Genomic DNA, 19,847 nt, shown 5'->3' with positions numbered 1-19,847 from the left:
GGCAATCTGAATGGAATCCGCTATCTGAATGAGATTATCCGGCCGTTGGTTCTCCCAGGCCTTCAGCAGATTGTCGACGGGGCAGTTCTGCAGATGACAATGCCAGACCCCACCGCGCCAGGGTGGTAACGGACTTTCTCAGACAACAAGGTATTGCCAGGATGGATTGGCCAGCATATTCGCCTGACATGGCCCCAATAGAGAACGCCTGGGACGAATTAGGCAGGAGAGTTCGGGATAACCATGCCCCTCCGGCCAACCTTCATGATCTGGGTCAACTTCTTATGGCAGAGTGGCAGGCCATTCCCCAAGAGTTCTTCAGACGTCTGATCAACAGCATAAGGCAACGATGTGTCGAGTGTATTCGCGCCAGGGGTGGATTCACACACTATTAAACGAATGTTCTAATGTGTAAAATCCATGTTTGACAACCTTCAACTTTGACAGCATGTCATGTGACTTTCTTGTATACAGTGACGTTTATTTGTTTTTTTTGGGTAAATATGGAACAATAAATAAAAAATTTGGTGTAGTTTACATCATCAATCTAATACACTCTGAAACTTATTTGGTTATAAATATTTGACCCTTAAATTCTTTTGAGTAGTATATATTGATGATATAATTAGATTTTACATATGAGCTTGATGAGCCAAAATTATAACATTTCTGCTGTGGATTGGGGATAGGTTTCTGTTTGTTTTGTTTAGTTTTTGTTTTCGCTTTTCGACTTACTCGCTAACAGACATGGCCGGAGAAACGTTTTACTAGCCCGATTGTGAAAAACACTTGCCACAGACACCGGGCTACCATATTCTAGAAACCCTGTACTTTTATTATTATTTGTATTATAAATTAAGTTCAAATACTTATATCCATTTCATTTCATTTGAACTTATTTTCGTGCTTATATCCAATTAAGGTTCAAACACGCTGTCCTGGGCATACACACCTCAGCTATATAGGTTGTCTGTCCAGGACAGTGGGTAAGTTGTTAGTGGTTAGTGAGAGAGAGAAGAGGGTGTAGTGGTCTTACACCTACCCATTGAGTCGTTAAAACTCGCTCTGGGTGGAAGCCTATACCTACATAATATGTCCGATGGCTTAACCACGACACCACTGAGGCCGGTTCTGTATCCAATAAAGGTTCAGACATGACCATTCCACGCGGGCTAGTCTGGCAGTGGCAATGGCCAAGCGTGTAACAGAAGGATACTTAATTTATATGACAAGTCTGAACATTGTATAATGCGTGGGAGGGGTGAAGCTTTTGAGCGTTCGCCAAATTTGGATGGACACCACCAAATGAGACATTTAATTAAAAAACAACAACCCTATTTAAAAAAAAACAATTAAAGTACTCTGGAGAATTAGATGCGGAAAGGGATGAGTCAAACAGCAGATTTGTGCCAATCCTCATAAACCAGTGGAAACTAATTCAAATTATCTAATGGCTTAACTTGAATGACTTGTAACTGGAAGCAATCGGAAAGGCCTACTAAAGCCGGAAAGCAATACTAAAATGTTAGGTGCGTAACATGAAATTATTCCTGACCTAGGACAAGCGTAAATTTCTAGATATACGACACAATTTTAACCTTAAATGTAACCTTAACAGGAACGTAGCATTATTTTGTTATTGAAAAAGTGACAGGTGGTATGATTCGAGCCCTATAATATTGATAACAAGATCGAGTGATCGTGTATGTATGTATGTATATATATATATATATATAATATTGATAACCAGATCGAGTGATCGTATATATATAACCATATATATATATATATATATATATATATATATATATATATATATATATATATATATATATATATTACTTAGACCAAGTTAGGTTAACTAGAGTACCGGTACTTTGGAACTGCATCACATTAGTAGTCCAGCAGCAAAGAGCTAAACCCAAAATTATGGTATTAAGTTGTTGTTTTTTGCTGATTATACATGGTAAGGGCATACGTATTACAGATCCGAAGGATGACCTCGTGTCAGCTTTGAGCATTTTGAGATATAATCCGTTAAAAATGATTTTGTTTTGTCTCTCTTTTGTTTCTTAATTTTATTATTATTATTATTATTATTATTTTTTTTTTTAGCTATTCTCTTGCTAATCATTGAAATCACTGATAGTATTGTCCCTGTTATTTGTTTCAATGCAAATATCAACTGATTATGAATTCTGAGAGGCAATTTCAGAAAGATCACCATCTTCATCATCAGTTTGAGCTGATCATTGCAGCAACCAACAGAATGACACGAGCAAAACATCGTGCATGCCAGCTTCGCGTTAGTGCAGCCACATCTGTTACTTCGACAAGGCAGGTTGCTTTCACATGGACACTTAATTAACGAAACGATTCATCCGTGGGTGGCAACGAACAAAGTTTTGGCATTTAAGAACATTTTCCCATTTTAGATGTTCAGACCCTTACACAAGCCTCAGTTGTTGACTTGCATTTTGCTTGGCCATAGAAAGCTGTTATGAACTGAGTTGCTTGCTGAATGACTGCAGATAACTCTGCAGAAGAGTCACCAAGCAGTGATAGGGAATACCCATCATTCAATACTTTCAGAACTTTACGTTTACCTATACCAAAACAGGAGGCAGTTGTGTCATATCCACAAAGTGCGTGTGCTGACAAAACATCTGATATGATGTGTTCATGTTTTGAAACAGAAGCACCAATATATATCACTGTCCTGCATTGAATAGGTGACTCCATCAGCACTTGTACCTCAATGTTCTCAATAAAGGATTAGTGCAGTAGTAGCAGGAAAACATCAGTATCATCTGACAATACAGTTACTGATTGTAGCCTCTTTGAAGCTACATCTATAGCCTGTTGTCCCACCCTGTCTTGTCACATTCGTTGTGCTATACTCTTTGTAGCGATCAAATACGAAGTGAACATGGCCAAGCTCGAACTTTCTAACTATTAAAGTTTTGAAAATAGAGAGGTAATCTTGTACTGTGCCTCGTTCTGGCAAATCACAACCCACAGTAGTGCTGATCCATCAGTAATGATGCTGGGTGAACCTTCATATTTATGTCGAGAAGAAACAAGTACTTGTAGAAGAGATAAGACATGGTTGATGTCTACCTCACGAGAACGTGCTTGTATACCAGTAACACGAGAATAAATCAAGCCTGTGTCAAATATTTTGGTTGTGTCAACAGTGATATGTTTCTTTGTAACTGCCATGGTAACGACCTTCATATGAATTGAATCATAAAAACGTCCTGGCCAGCATTCTTCAAAATGTTTCATTTGCTTGAGACCAATAGCTACAGCATCATGAACATTTACTGTTGAAGGGATACCCTACCTAACAAAATATTCACAATATTTTCTGGATGTTTGTCTTTATCATTGGATCAATACAAATTTGTAGTTTATGTCGAATATTTTCACAATCTTTAGCATCGGATGCTATTCTGGATTTCATTTCTTCTTTGTGTCTTTCCTGTTTCACATGTTCATTTTGCTGGATGATCTTTAAGACATCTTCCTCTAGTTGAGTGCAAACGTGTAGACTCAGTGCCCAAGTTTTAGCGTTTCTGGTCTGAGAGTAATCCCTATAATGCCTCCCTGCTCATGACCATATCGCATGAATGTTGTCTCATTCCACATATCACTCCAAATATAATTCCAATCCCAGGAACATGTGGCATCACATGATTACCTTTAAAAAATGCTGTAGAATGCTTATAGGCAGTACTTCAATTGATTTCACGTAGAATGAGCCATAACGGGCATAATGTATGTGACTACCAGCATAGAAATATGGCATCATTTGATGGACGGCTTCAATGTGTAAAGGCCACTTGCCCTCCCCTCTCTACTCTTGACATACATCATCATGATGAAAACAGGTTTAATGAGCACATCAACCCACAGCTTTGTAGTTTTACTTCTAGTGGAAAGATGTTCAAGAAGGTTAATTAACTCATCATCGCTGGTAGGTGTACCGGATTCAAATACCCCTACCCCCTCCGCTCATAACCTCTTCTGCGACCATACAAAGTGCTCTGACATTTTGAGGACATTTCTTGCCTGTAAGCATCTTTGCTACACCAGCAAATGCCTTACCCATGATTTCTGCTAACCCACTCATTGCCATCAGTCCACCTACTGACCCAACAAAACTCATAAGTAGATGCATTCCTCCTATTCTTAGTACAACATCAGCAAATCTTTCTGGATATACCCACATCACATGTAAAGCAACCCTGTACAGCTGCTGGTCATATGTAAATACAGTTACATCTTGACCATCCCCTTTTTAGTCAGACGCTGGGCTTCCACTAAAGAGGTCATCATTGTATCAGGATCAATAAGTGGCTGATATGTCGCTGAAGTACTAGGTTTCAAAGATGCATGACTTTCACAGTATGCGTGAGTATTGAAGCCATTAAATTCAGGGCACTGGCCATTTGATAGTATCTCTTTGATGATGATAATAATATAATAATAATAATAATAATAATAACAATAATAATAATAATATAACCATTAATAATTAATTGTAGACTTATATTTTCGTACTAGGACATAGTCAAACATTAAATAGTGTTCAGAAAGAAAGAAATGTTTTATTTAACGACGCACTCAACACATTTTATTTACGGTTATATGGCGTCAGACATATGGTTAAGGACCACACAGATTTTGAGAGGAAACCCGCTGTCGCCACTACATGGGCTACTCTTTCCGATTAGCAGCAAGGGATCTTTTATTTGCGCTTCCCACAGGCAGGATAGCACATACCATGGCCTTTGTTGAACCAGTTATGGATCACTGGTCGGTGCAAGTGGTTTACACCTACCCATTGAGCCTTGCGGAGCACTCACTCAGGGTTTGAAGTCGGTATCTGGATTAAAAATCCCATGCCTCGACTGGGATCCGAACCCAGTACCTACCAGCCTGTAGACCGATGGCCTAACCATGTCGCCACCGAGGCCGGTAAATAGTGTTCAGAGAAGCGGAATACGGGTCTCGACTTTAACATGCGTAATACGATTGATTATGGATATAAAATTGATCAACAGAAATTCAGAAATAGGGGCTTTAACCACCAAATAGAAGGAATGTATTTCCGTAACATATTCATATTTAGTAGCGAAAAATAAGGAAAAGTGATTTAAAAACGTTTTTTTTTTTTTTATACACGTTCTTTAACATGAAATAATTAAAGATGCCCAAAGGTGACAGAGTGTCATCTGCCAGATATTGGTTCTAGGATATGTCCTTAAACAAAATCAACAATAAAGAAAACTTAATACCAAAATTTTGGGTTAGGCCAAAAATCCCCATTTCGCTGCCGGACTATAGGTTCTGGTTCACATTAGGGGCGGAGTTTAGAAGGTACAGTTATTACTTTATGCCATGTTGTCCAGCCGCATACACAGTTTTAATAAAATATTATTTTGTGGGTTCTTGTATATAAATTAGGGATGTGATATCAATTTAAAAATAAAAGCTGAACTGATCTTAAGAAAGCTGATATCTCTGTACTATATAAAGGAACGTTTTCATAATATGAGCGCTCGCCTAAGGTGCTTGCGCCGCAGGATCGACCACCTCGGTGGATCCATTCGATTGATTGGGTTTTTCTCGTTCCAACCTGTGCACCACAACTTGTCAAAGGCCCTGGTATGTGCTATCCTGTCTGTGGGAATGTGCATATAAAAGATCCCTTGCTGCTAATGAAAAAAATGTAGCGTGTTTCCTGTGATGACTATGAGACAGAATTACTAAATGTTTGACATCCAATAGCCGATGATTGATTAATCAATGTGCTCTAGTGGTATCATTAAGCAAAACAAACTTTAACGGGGTTTTTTCAGAATATGAGATCAAATCCAATCTACTTTGTAGAAATTATTTTACACATATAAAACAGCTAAAAGGAGATAAAAAGCTGAAAAAATTACATCCCTCATAAAAAAGGCTTTTCGTCCACCCCTCTCCAGTGATCATGTCTGGAACGGCCTTTATAGACCCATTATCGTTAGCAAGAGATTCCTGACCTTTATCATAAGACTTTCCACTGACATTTAACAGTTAGAACAAGGAGTGTTATCTGGTCAATCTCGGTTATCACCTAGTCGGTCAAATATTCTCACCTCTGTCACACAGTGAAAGTGGGGCTAAACATCACTGGATATTGTTAAAGGATATCTTTATCAAAGGTCTATCGGTCTTTATTTGAGCAAAGTGCAACGAGCGGACCACCCCACACACGGTCACTAAGCACCTTTCACTACAACATCCTTCTGCTGCATATAATGTCGTTCAGAGAAAGTCACTATGTACTGTTTATTGCATGATCCGAGCCACTAAATCCTTTTTATTGCACCATCCACTGTACATGTTGGCAACAATATAAAGACAGAAAGGACTGCTCACAGCAATCTCAGCTGTACTAATTGCCATTTGTCACTGATAAAGTTAATAAGGACATTTCTCTGCATAACTCTTTGCCGAATCCATTGTATGTGGTATCTCTTCTGTCTACGTGTATTTCTCTGTCTCTGTCTCTGTGTTTGTCCCTCTGTCTCTCTGTTTGTCTGTGCCTCACACCCCTTATGATACACACCAAATAGCCATAGTAGAAATGAGCTGTTATGACGTAAAACAAATATTCCCTTCCTTTCGTGTTTTTGAGTATATACTGCCATTCGAAACGAGTTATTCAACACTTGCTCGGTGCATACTCTTTCCATTCATGAACTATCACAAGAGAACAGGCTTCGCTGCATACAGATAGCGACTAAACGTACTATCATCCATAGCACTGGTCATTGGCAAAATATTTGTACGGGGCTTCTATACACTATCATCCATAGCAAGCGAATGAAGACTGTTCAGTTGATCTAATTGCAGTTAACGTATTGTTATACATCAACATCTACTAAATTTGTTGGGAACAAAGACCTCCGTCTGTACTGGCCACCCTTTTTCACAGCCTCTGAACCTGAAAGTAGTCAAACAAAAATATTCTATAAATATTGTGTACTCATTATTAAAGCCATAAATGGTAAAACGAAATATTATATAAATATTCCGAAATAATTATTAAAGCCAGAAGTAGAAAAACTAAATATTCCATGAATATTCCGTAATAATGATTAAAGGATGAGATATGCTATAAATGTAATCTCATAACTATTAATGCCATAAGTAATAATTCGAAATATTCCATAAATATTCTTTAAATATTTGTAGAAAAGGTAACACTGATATAACGTCAGCATGTATTTTAACAAAACTTACTGTTGTCATCTTGTCATTGTAAATAGCCATTGGACAATAATAAAGTGTAAAATTTATAAAGATATACAAAAAAAAAAAAAAAAACAAGAAGAGAAAAGAACTTGTGCCCGATGTTTGAAGTATAAGTTTAAAAAAGAAAAACCAACATTCTATACAGTGAAAGGTGATGCCGTACACACTTTTACCAAATGACGTTGCATCTGTACCAATCGACCAACCAACCAACCAGCCAACCATCAATCCATCCATTCATCCGCTCATCCATCCATTCTCCATAAATGTACATAAATACAATAAATACATAAATACAAAAAATACACAGAATATCAGCCAGAGGATTTGAAAGGACACCAGCTTTCTTAGAGTTGAATAATTTATAAGATTTATATATATTTGGTTTAGAGTGACAGAAAGATGGTAAGTAACGCTTTTTTTCATTCTTGAAAAACATACCTTTAAATATATAATGAAACTCATCTCCGATATCGTAGTAGACTGAGATACGTCAGTGTATTGAGGCTTTTGTTTGTTTGTTTGTTTGTTTAACGACTTTACTAGAGTTAATGGATTACTGATAATTAAACATCGGCTGTTTGGTAATTTTGATATGTAGTCTTTAGATGAAACCTGTTACATTTTTCCTTGCAACAAAAAAGGATCTTATATATGCACTTTCCCAAAAGACAGAGTAGCATATACCACGGGTTTTGATATACCAGTCGTGGGGAACTGGATGGGACGGGAAAAACAATCAGAGAATGGGTCATATATTATTGTCATATACAAGACATGAAGAAAGGATGGAACATACAACTGGTTTACTGAGAATGATCAACCATGCCACGTCTTTTGCAGAGGCACGTGTACTACTCTTTGCAATTAAGAATGAAGAAAATGAAGTTTAAAATGTGCGCCCAAAAGGATTATTCTTGTGATTTGAATTCGTTACAAGCTACAATTTAATTTATATTTAAATGAAAAACCTTTATATGATTAATATTATATTAATTTCTTTAAAACTCCATTGGTTACTGGATTACTTAACTACCCAACCTTGAAAACTAATTTTGTAGGTTAGCCAGTTATGTGTATCAATATAATTTTCTACCAGACCTTAACCTTAAAATCTTTTAGTGGTAGCGTACTTAACTATCAGTATCAGTCTATAAAATCGGGAAGCCCTCAGTAAAAATAGGTAGCCCTATAATTTCAATACAAATAGATGAATGGAAGACGTTATCATTATTATTATTAATATTATGATGATGATGATTATGATTATGATTATTATTATTATTAGTAGTAGTAGTAGTAGTAGTAGTAGTACATGTAGTATTACAAGTAAAGAACGTACCAAATATCTGACATCGAATAGCCGATCATTAATAAAGCAATGCACACTAGTGGTGTCGTTATACAAAACAAACTTTAACTTTATATTTTCAAGATTTCCAGTTTTATTAAACAACACAAATACATTACAATGTGTAATAAGAGGGAAATACAAATACATAATTAACATACATGACAAGAAAAGAAATCAACATAAAAATGTCTATAGTTAACATAGAACACAAGATGCACAGTCAAAATAGCTAGAAAGTGTGGAGAAACGACGCCAGTTCAGTTCACAACACTATAGATAATTTAAAAATAAATATAACTAGATTTTTCAATAATGGTGCATTACTTAACGATAGCATAAAAGGCTAAAAACTCTAGAATTAGCTCTATACGGTAATATTGTTTTATATATTTTGTTCTAATGTTTTCAATATTATGATTTTCACAATTGAATAAATAATGGATGATATTCATCTCCATTATCAGTATTACAAAGCTTGCATTGTCTATTTTCTGTAGGACTGTTCAGCCATCTACCAGTTTCGATCGGTAATCACAAATTTGACGTACTCAATTTAGTTGTCCAATATCTATTTTGGTACGATGATCTCGACAAATGGGTTTTGAAGTAAAAATCTATTTTAAATAATGTACAAAAATGACCCTTAGAAGACTTTATAATCTCCGAAACACACTATTTAAAATTACGAGAAGCTGCCATTCTGGAATTGTTTGTTTTACAACACCTGAGCACATTTTAAATTACGGCTGTTTGGTGTCCAACATATGGTTGTGACACTTGGTCTAGATAGTGAGGGAAGAAATCTGCTCCCACTACAGTTGATATTTCTACCGGAAAACAGCAAATACTCTTTATATGCACAGACATAATGTCAACTAGCACGGTATTTAAGATATATAACAAGCATGGTTACTGGTTGGGACGAGTAAAGTTTGTTTTATTTAACGACGCCACTAGAGCACATTGATTTTTTATGTTATCATCGACTATTGGACGTCAAACATATGGTCATTCTGACACTGTTTTTTAGAGGAAACCCGCTGTCGCCACATAGGCTACTCTTTTACGACAGGCAACAAGGGATCTTTTATTTGCGCTTCCCACAGGCAGAATAGCACAAACCATGGCCTTTGTTGAACCAGTTATGGATCACTGGTCGGTGCAAGTGGTTTACACCTACCCATTGAGCCTTGCGGAGCACTCACTCAGGGTTTGAAGTCGGTATCTGGATTAAAAATCCCATGCCTCGACTGGGATCCGAACCCAGTACCTACCAGCCTGTAAACCGATGGCCTAACCACGACGCCACCGAGGCCGGTGGTTGGGACGAGAAAAACGCAATGAGTCCACCAAGGAGGCTCGATCACATGACCCAAAAGCACCTCGATTGATCGCTCTACGACTAGGCTAGATATAACCCATAAAACAGCTGAGGTTATTCTCAAACGGTCCATTCCGCTATCGTGTGCTCCACAGCTGGTATATCAAACGTTGTGGTATACGCTATTTGTGAGCGTGAGTAACAAACCTATTTGCTGACAGTCGAAAGCAGAAGCCTATGTGGCAGTAATGATTGTCTTAAATACAATAAAACTCAACAACCTCAAATTGAAGAAATGCAGTGCGGTGTCGTTCAAGCACACGTTCCTTTCCATTTTTGTGTTATTACAATTCAAGTCGGTGTCTTATTACAATTCAAGGCAGCTCTGGTTATTACAATTCAGGGCAATTCTTTATTACAATTCAAGTCAGTATTACAATTCAGGGTAGTTTTTATTACAATTCAAGGCAGGTATTACAATTCAGGTAATTTATTACAATTCAGGGCACTACACCCCTGCATCACGCCAACGAACAGCATTCACACATACCGTCTGATTTAAAATAATATTCTCAAAGATGCAAGTAAAGTGTTATATTTGGCTATATGTACCTGTACGTGTATTTGTGATGATAACATTGGCGAAAAAATATAATGTACATAGAAAATAATCATCATGTATCCATTAAAATATCAGCCAGGTCTTTGTCAATTTGGAGATGAAATTCAAATTCAATCTGCGTCAGGTCTTAATCTGGCGATCATCCGTACTGGACTTTGCGCTAATATAAATTTATAAATAGCAGTAAATGAAATTAATGTAATGTTTTGAGGGCATGCAATTTAACTGATATTCTGAAAAAAGAAGAAAAAGAAACTACATTGCGCATTTGTTGATTTCGAGAAAGCTTTTGGTGTGAGTCCAAGAGCACAACTATGGCACAAGTTACTAGAAAATAACATATATTGTAAATTCTTTAGAAACATTTATCAAATGTACATAGAATTAAAATCATTAATATTTGTGAATAACAATAAATCACCATTACTCCCATGCCATAAAGGTGTACGTCAGGGTGAAAAGTTATCCCCCATTTTATTTTCCCTGTAGTTAAATGACCTAGAAATCTATTTACTTAACCACAGTAGTGGAAGGCGTTTCTTCCATCACAGATAATAAAAATAACCCACTAGACATTGGAATACATATTCTTTGTTTATTGTACGCTGATGATACTGCTTTACTAGAAACAAATGCGGCCAACTTACAACACACGTTAAATATGTTCTATCAATATTGTAATATGAAACATAAAATAAATACTACAAAAACAAAAGTATTAATTTGTAATGGAAATTCTAAAGATTATAAATATACGTTTAACATTGGCAAAACTACGCTTGAAAATATCAAAGAATACAAACATTTATGTGTCACTTTTACTAAACCAAATAACTTTTAAAATACTAAGATTAGACTTGAACAGCAGACGACCAAGGCTGTGTATTTCGTTCTGGCAAAAGCAAAGGATCAATAGAGTGTAAACTGAAAATGTTTGACTCGATGGTTCAGCCAATATTATTATATGGCTGTGAAATATGGGGATACGAAAACAACGACATCTATAACTGTTCAAATCAATGTTATTAGAAAAAAGCGACCCCATTTTTCATGTTATATGGTGAACTTGATAGAATGCCAGTCGAGTTGACTATCCACAAAATATTAATTTGTTATTGGGCACGAGTTATCTCTTTTAATATACAAATCAATGATGAGAGGCGATATTAGCAATGGAACTAACTGTAACTGGATTGTTGCTGTTAAAAATATTTTAGATCACTTAGGAATTAATAATATATGGCTATCACAAATCTTTCTATCAGTAAAATGGCTATCAAAACAAAATAGCAAACGACCAGTATTTACAAACATGGAAAAATTATATTTCAGCGTCATCGAGAGGTAAAACCTAGGAACTTTTCCAAGAGCAACTAAATTTTGAAAATTATCTTAATATTATTCCTGAAACGTTATGGACCGTTATGTTAAAATGTGTGACGTCTAGCCACTATTTACCTGTTGAGACTGGACGTTGGGATACAGTTCTATTGGAAGATAGACTATGCACTATTTGCGATGAAAACGATATAGGAGACGAATTTCATTATTTATTTGTATGTAGTTTTTCAATAATACCTGGAACGAATGTTTACGTCCATACTATTATATCCGACCAAATATATATCAATTTAGAAAACTTATGAGCAGTAAAATTAGCTAAATTCATGAATACAATTTTTCAAGTATTTAAACGCCCATAACAACAACAATACCCAACAACAAACCAAAATGATCACACTTTTATCAGTTAATTAAATTGAAGGTAAACATACAATTATACTTGAACAATTTAAAATCACATTACATAATTTTACGTCTAAGCTCTTTAGTGTTAATTTATGAAACTTTATTTTTTTACATGTAAGTATACACGTTTATGCACTAAATATTTATATATTGTAATATCACGAATTGTAAAGTACACAATTGTAACCGAACTATTCTGAATAATTATATTTTACAACATATCTCTACTCTGTTACATCACGGAATGTATCTATATTGTTATTACATATATCTCTATAATGTAATATCATGTATCTATATTGTTAATACACATATGTTTATAATGTAATGTATTTGTATCTATATATGTACCAATCAATGTATTCCTATTATTTATATCCTCCTGTAAACCATCTTGTCAAAATCAGAATGTGTATGCACAACGGCCCGAGTGTAGTAAAGTTCAGTTCTATTCTGTTCTGTTTCTTACACGTCATAAGAAAAATGAATACACATTTTTGGTCATCATGCAACTTTAAGATTTCCCCTTTAATCAGATCGAACAGCCCACCTCCAGTAGCGGATCTGAAAAAGGCCAATGATACTCTGTATCAAGATGACCAATCAAAATAGCGCTAACAAAATCTGTCAATTCGTGATGATTGTTCATGACGAAATGTAACCTAGACACGAAATTGCTCTTGTCAGATCGGAGTATATTTGTTACTGGACTGGTACTCACCTCGTCGGATAATGCCATTGTTGGCGCAACCACCGGGTAGAACACTGTGCCTCCTGGAAGAAACCTTTTTGGACGGTAACGCGGCGCTCGAACTCTGGCCTGGCGGACTCAAGTTAGCTATCTCGTCTGTGAATATCACACTAATACCAGTGTGTTCTTCATTATTGCTAGCTGAAAAAGAGACGTATTAAACTTAATTCATGTGCAGTGGGAATGTTATGGATATTACAATATTGCGCGTATTACTCTCCCATCCTTCCCGTCACAGAAACATATTGCAAGAAAATTGTTCGTAATTTGAGAAATATGTACAAACCATAACATACAAATATTTTGTGTGAAACGACGTGTACTGTTAAACAGGACTGTGAAAGGACATGTGAGAAAGTTCATCCAAAAGATTCATCAGTGTTTTGGATAAAACGCACATCAGACACATGCTTAGCATGGATATAGATGCAGTCATAAGTGTACGAAACAGGGGACCGGGGGCAAAAAATATAGATATAATCAGGCAAAATGTGCTAAGACATGAGACCTATTTTCCATGGTTTTCCATCAATCTACCTTCAAAATTAATTGTCATCCATGTAAAATTGTATGGTGATTCGTTTGCAACCCTATTTAGCTGTTTGGATGTAATGCTAATATGAATAAATGATATCCAGATTTGAGCATTTTTGGGCAAAAACCAGCCTATTTCCCTCCCCCCACACACCTACATAAATGGGAGCCCGTACGACTATGGATGCAATGTTTGAATACTTGAATATCATGACTACTAGTCCCAAACATTTGCACATATACACACATTTCTCCGCATGTTCCGAATATGGCAGGGCATACCAATACATTTAAAAAAGAAAGAAGCTATTATTACTATTTTCATGAGTCACAATTTTAAACTATTCGTCTGTGTTTGTTTGATATATGTGCACGCTTTGTCGTGTGCAGGTTTGGGAGTGTTGACAGTGCGACATACAGTTGTGGTAGCTGTGTCGTGTGCAGGTTTGGGAGTGTTGACAGTGCGACATACAGTTGTGGTAGCTGTGTCGTGTGCAGGTTTGGGAGTGGTGACAGTGCGACATACAGTTGTGGTAGGTGTGTCGTGTGCAGGTTTGGGAGTGTTGACAGTGCGACAGACAGTTGTGGTAGCTGTGTCGTGTGCAGGTTTGGGAGTGTTGACAGTGCGACATACAGTTGTGGTAGCTGTGTCGTGTGCAGGTTTGGGAGTGTTGACAGTGCGACAGACAGTTGTTGTAGCTCTGTCATGTGCAGGTTTGGGAGTGGTGACAGTGCGACAGACAGTTGTGGTAGCTCTGTCATGAGCAGGTTTGGGAGTGTTGACAGTGCGACATACAGTTGTGGTAGCTCTGTCATGTGCAGGTTTGGGAGTGTTGACAGTGCGACATACAGTTGTGGTAGCTGTGTCGTGTGCAGGTTTGGGAGTGCTGTGTCGTGTGCAGGTTTGAGAGTGTTGACAGTGCGACATACACTTGTGGTAGCTGTGTCGTGTGCAGGTTTGGGAGTGGTGACAGAGCGACAGACAGTTGTGGTAGCTGTGTCGTGTGCAGGTTTGGGAGTGTTGACAGTGCGACAGACAGTTGTGGTAGCTGTGTCGTGTGCAGGTTTGGGAGTGTTGACAGTGCGACAGACAGTTGTGGTAGCTGTGTCGTGTGCAGGTTTGGGAGTGGTGACGGTGCGACATACAGTTGTGGTAGCTCTGTCGTGAGCAGGTTTGGGAGTGTTGACAGTGCGACATACAGTTGTGGTAGCTGTGTCGTGTGCAGGTTTGGGAGTGTTGACAGTGCGACAGACAGTTGTGGTAGCTGTGTCGTGTGCGGGTTTGGGAGTGTTGACAGTGCGACAGACAGTTGTGGTAGCTGTATTGTGTGCGGGTTTGGGAGTGTTGACAGTGCGACAGACAGTTGTGGTAGCTGTGTCGTGTGCAGGTTTGGGAGTGTTGACAGTGCGAGATACAGTTGTGGTAGCTGTGTCGTGTGCAGGTTTGGGAGTGGTGACAGTGCGACAGACAGTTGTGGTAGCTGTGTCGTGTGCAGGTTTGAGAGTGTTGACAGTGCGACAGACAGTTGTGGTAGCTCTGTCATGAGCAGGTTTGGGAGTGGTGACAGTGCGACAGACAGTTGTGGTAGCTCTGTCATGTGCAGGTTTGGGAGTGGTGACAGTGCGACAGACAGTTGTGGTAGCTCTGTCATGTGCAGATTTGGGAGTCGTGACAGTGCGACAGACAGTTGTGATAGCTCTGTCATGTACAGGTTTGGGAGTGGTAACAGTGCGACAGATCGTTGTGATAGTTTACGTCCCTAGAAATCGGTTTTTGATCACATAAAATAGGGATCTAGTCGATAATACTTACTCGAGAAATTTACGAGATAGAGTAAGCGAGCATTTTATGAGACCTAGCAATGATCTATGTATTTAATACTCTAAATATTTGATAGAACCCAGCAACAATTGCAACATCAAAATATACTCTTCAAAAGAAGTAGGGGAACCTGAAATATTAATGTTAATATAAACTATTAGACAGAACATACGTTTTGACCACAGACATCCTAATAAAAAACGTTCATGTCTGTTTATCAACACACCGAAACACATTCCATAGTTTGCACGTACATCACCCAATTGCCTCGTACACGTGCGTGGGGTGTCATTCTCGATTTTGACAATTTCCAGGAAGGTCGATTAATCACTGTGGAACATTATTTCTGTCAATCTTTTTTATTCTGTTGATCATACAATTGTTATTGTTTTGTTTTTAGTAATTTGTATTGTTTAAATTTGCCATTTACTTATAAAAAACGTCAACTTTCAAATTTCACTTCTGACACCAATCGTCCTTCAAGATATTTTGTGGTCGTAAAAGCTAGTGTAATACTGAACTACCGGTTGTAATGTTTGCCCAATTAATTCACTATTATCATATAACCATTCCCACAGCTAATATACCTGACAATTTTCGCAATTGTAAATTCTTATAAAAGTTCCCCTACTTTTTTTTAAAGAGTATATTTTCTAATTATCTTTTAAACACAAACTTGAACTTTTTATTATTATTATTATTATTATATTTTATTTATTATTAATATAGTTTTTGTATGGGAGGGGAGACAAGTTTGCTGTTGCAACACTGGTAATTAACCACGGCAATCAGCAATGTCGTGAAAATTGCCTCAGTATTTTCAATTTCTCGTGGCATTTATTTTGCCGTAAAACTTAAAATTTTCACCTTAGTTAATTATTTATTTTTGTAATGCTGACATTAACCTCCTCTCTTACATCTTAACAACAAACCTGCCGTGGAAAATGCCATGTAGAATATTTTCCCCATAGCACATTTTGCTTTTGCCGCAGTCATGGTTGCGTTGACCAATGCCAAGGCTTTTAGATTATGGTAGCCCCAGTCCCATGGCTAATGATATTCAATGTTGGGCTAGTAAATAACTACTATTTCCATGTCCGACTGCTAGTGATTTTTTTTTGGGTCAAATGTTGCAGTTAAGTTTATTTTGTAAATATGAATATCCTGCCCCCTTCCCCTAATGTTAGTGTTTTTAAGCTCCATCTCCCTCTAATAGTCTTTAGGTGTCATATATGATTATTACTATTATTTAGTAAAAATGTATTAACTTAAAAGTAAAGTAGGGCAGTGAATTTTTAATCGTGGCTACTAAATGTTTTAAATCACTGATACCATGGCTAGTGGTTTTATAAAACTTCTAGAAGCCCTGCCAGTGCTGTAATATAGGATCCAGCTTCTACAACGTGCTTTAATTACACATAGACGCGATATACGTTCCTTCTCACCTGTTTTAATTCCACTATCACAACTGTCTGCCGCACTGTCATCACTGCCCTTTCGGTTACCTTCAGCAGACTGAATTGATTTCAACGAACGACAACTCCCGCTGGACGAGACAGGATTACTGGAACCCCCCTCCACACTCATTGCCATATCAATGGAATTCTGCTGCTTCAAGGCGTCGGCAGCGCCCACAAGGCAGTTCTTGGTTTTCTTTGGCAATTTCATCCTGGCTTGAGCGTGCGAGTAGTACAATGTGAAATTATTCACAATCACAGGAACCGGAAGTGCCAGCATCAGCAGCCCACAAAGGGCGCAGATGGCGCCCACTATATAGCCGAGAGCCGTCCGCGGGTACATATCCCCGTAACCGAGTGTCGTCATTGTCACTACCGCCCACCAAAAAGCCCTGGGTATGTTTGTGAAATCGTTGTTGATATCCTCTTCTATCTGTTCCGCGTAGTAAATAAGACACGAGAAAATAAGCACACCGATACACAGAACAAGAATCAACAACAACAACTCCTTGGCGCTAGCCTTGATGGTGTGAGCCAGAATCTTCAACCCACTGACGTGCCGCGTGAGCTTCAGAATTCGAAATATTCGGATGAGTCGAAGAGAGTTGAGAAAGTAAAGGCCAGGAGAGTCCTCGAGCGAAGGGTCTATCCCAACGACAATCTGTTTGGTATAGAAGGGAATCACAGAGAGGAAGTCCACCCAGTTCAAGGCCTGTTTGACGTGGGCGCCTTTCACTGGGCAGCATATGAAGCGAAGCACGATCTCCAGAGTAAAGTATCCGATACACGTGTATTCCATGACGTCCAGGAACAACATCGGTTGAGTTCGCCTCTGCGTCTCACGCACGGTGATGCCCTTTAGTGTCACGTTCTGCACCTTCACGTAGCGAAAGAGCACGTGCGTTTCCATGCAGAATGTTGCAATAGAAAACAGTACAAAAACCACAGAAACGATGGCCACTGCCTGAAATAAAACAAGTTTATTAAGTTCAAATATATAATTTCAGTCTATAGTAATACTTTCAGTCTATAGTAATAAAAGTGTAATGAATGTACTGCCGTTACGGCCCGCTACCGACATGTATGATGCGGGTCGTTTGCAACGTATTACGGCTAGTTGATTAATAAATAGAGATTATCATACGAGCATGTGTGTCGTACTGATTTTACGAAACTCGTGTCAAGATTTTTGTATTGCCCGAGCGAGAGCGAGTGTAATACATGAATCCTGAAACGAGTTTCGTAAAATCAGTACGACTCACAAGCGAGTATAATAATTTCTTTATAATAATATTATTATAATATATTACAATTATTGTTGTTTTCTTTATGAATATCAAGACCCAACTCAAAATGTTTCAGCCACAACTAGAAGAAGGCGACGAAATGACCTCATATTTTAAAGGCACAGTTTGAGCTAGGACTGGAGAACCAACGTCATGTCATGACGTCGCTTCCCAAAATTATGTAATTACACTTGTTATTACACGTGTGCTTCGTATGATTATTATTAACTCGGTTATGTTGAACCATGTGGATAATAATAGCGATTAGTGACGTCAGAAGTGTGCCATAACAGTTTTCTATGTATTATTATGACCCATATATAAATTATAATGTACTTACAGATGGGATCTGCCAGATTATAAGGGAATCAGAAGAAAGAAAGGAAAGGGTTAGTGGGATGATAAAAACAATGTGGTCTATCAAAGCTGGTAAAACATTGACCAATGGTTAAATGAATGAATGAATGAATGAATGTTTAACGACACCCCAGCACGAAAAATACATCGGCTATTGGGTGTCAAACTATGGTAATGGGGAAAACAAAGTGATGATCAACATCAATATAAAAATTCAGCTGTTAAATTAAAACACAGTGTAAAGAACTGTGCAAAAACACAAATATCACAGATAGATAAAATTAAAATTTACAATAAAAGTCAGTATCTCGACCAATGGTTAAATGTTTATCTCGGTAGCTCACTATAGTAATAAAAATAATTAATACCCCCCTCAACAAAACAACATTACAATATAAAGGTTTATTATGTTACCTGAGCCCCTTTCGATGATTTGGGATCTTCCAAAAGACTCCATAGTTTTGGTTGCCACCTTTCCCACATGGAAGCTGACTTGCTGTTTGCTTCTTCAACAATTCCAAACCTTTGGGCAATAGTTTCGTCTGCTATTTCATTATCACTGTTGTCCTCCCCGGCATTTTCGCCGTCGAATTCCGCCAAAGTTTCTTGCGCATCCCTGTGGGCTCTGTAATTGCTCCAACAACAGGGTTCAATCTGTTTTTCGTCAATTCCCCAAAATGCCAGCTCTTCTTCGAAAAGAGGTCCGCACACATCACTGGGCACGTGCAGACGACCTGTCCGGTAGTAGTTGATGATCATGTTAAAGACACCCGGGTGGCGGTCAAAAAAGTACTCGCCATTCATCGGGTCGTAGTCGGGGTTATGCGCCGTCGTTTCCGTCAGCCACGACAGCCTGGTGTCGGGAATGTTTTTCAGAGTAGATTTGTAAGTCTCGTATCGGACCCCGCCGACGTTGATGACGACGCGATTGCTGTACTGACGGCCCGGTGCGAACGACTGTTTATGTTGTGTAACTGCAGACTGTTGCGCAACGGAGAACCGTCTCATATGGTCCATGTCTGATTATAAATTACCAACGCTGAATAATTTGATATACAAACCTCTCGTTTTACACGTGTTTTTCACACCACAAACACATTTTCATACACCGTAACATTTGCCGTTTACATTTAAATATGCAAAACTGGCCCAGAAACAACACCGGAAAGTCTTATTATGAACAAATATATAACTGATTGCAGAGATTTCGATTAAAACAAAATAGATTCTTCGTGGCCTGTTGAAAATCGCCACATTACAGTCTCTACTAGTTTCTGTATAGCATT

At 37.9% G+C, this 19,847-nt stretch overlaps 1 protein-coding gene across 1 annotated transcript; it reads right to left on the bottom strand.

Moving 5' to 3' along the window:
- Positions 1-6,917: 6,917 nt before the first annotated feature.
- On the bottom strand, positions 6,918-19,578 carry LOC121381663 (potassium voltage-gated channel subfamily D member 3-like). The gene is made up of 5 exons (XM_041511007.1): positions 18,976-19,578; positions 16,907-17,882; positions 14,490-15,338; positions 13,076-13,246; positions 6,918-6,997 (listed from the first exon to the last, which is right to left on the bottom strand). The coding sequence occupies exons 1-5, from the start codon at positions 19,576-19,578 to the stop codon at positions 6,918-6,920; spliced, it is 2,679 nt and encodes an 892-aa protein (XP_041366941.1).
- Positions 19,579-19,847: the final 269 nt, after the last annotated feature.

This window comes from Gigantopelta aegis, chromosome 9 (genome assembly GCF_016097555.1).
Source record: "Gigantopelta aegis isolate Gae_Host chromosome 9, Gae_host_genome, whole genome shotgun sequence".
NCBI lineage: Eukaryota > Metazoa > Mollusca > Gastropoda > Neomphalida > Peltospiridae > Gigantopelta > Gigantopelta aegis.
Note: the sequence above shows the minus strand (reverse complement) of the source record. Positions and strands in the feature narration are given on the sequence as shown.

Coding starts and splice junctions, on each gene's coding strand:
- LOC121381663 (XM_041511007.1), bottom strand. CDS start 19,578: ATGGACCATATGAGACGGTTCTCCGTTGCGCAACAGTCTGCAGTTACA. Junction 15,339..16,906: donor TGATAGTGGAATTAAAACAG/GTGAGAAGGAAC, acceptor TGTACATGACAG/AGCTATCACAACTGTCTGTC. Junction 13,247..14,489: donor ACGACACAGCTACCACAACT/GTATGTCGCACT, acceptor TCTCTTTTTCAG/CTAGCAATAATGAAGAACAC.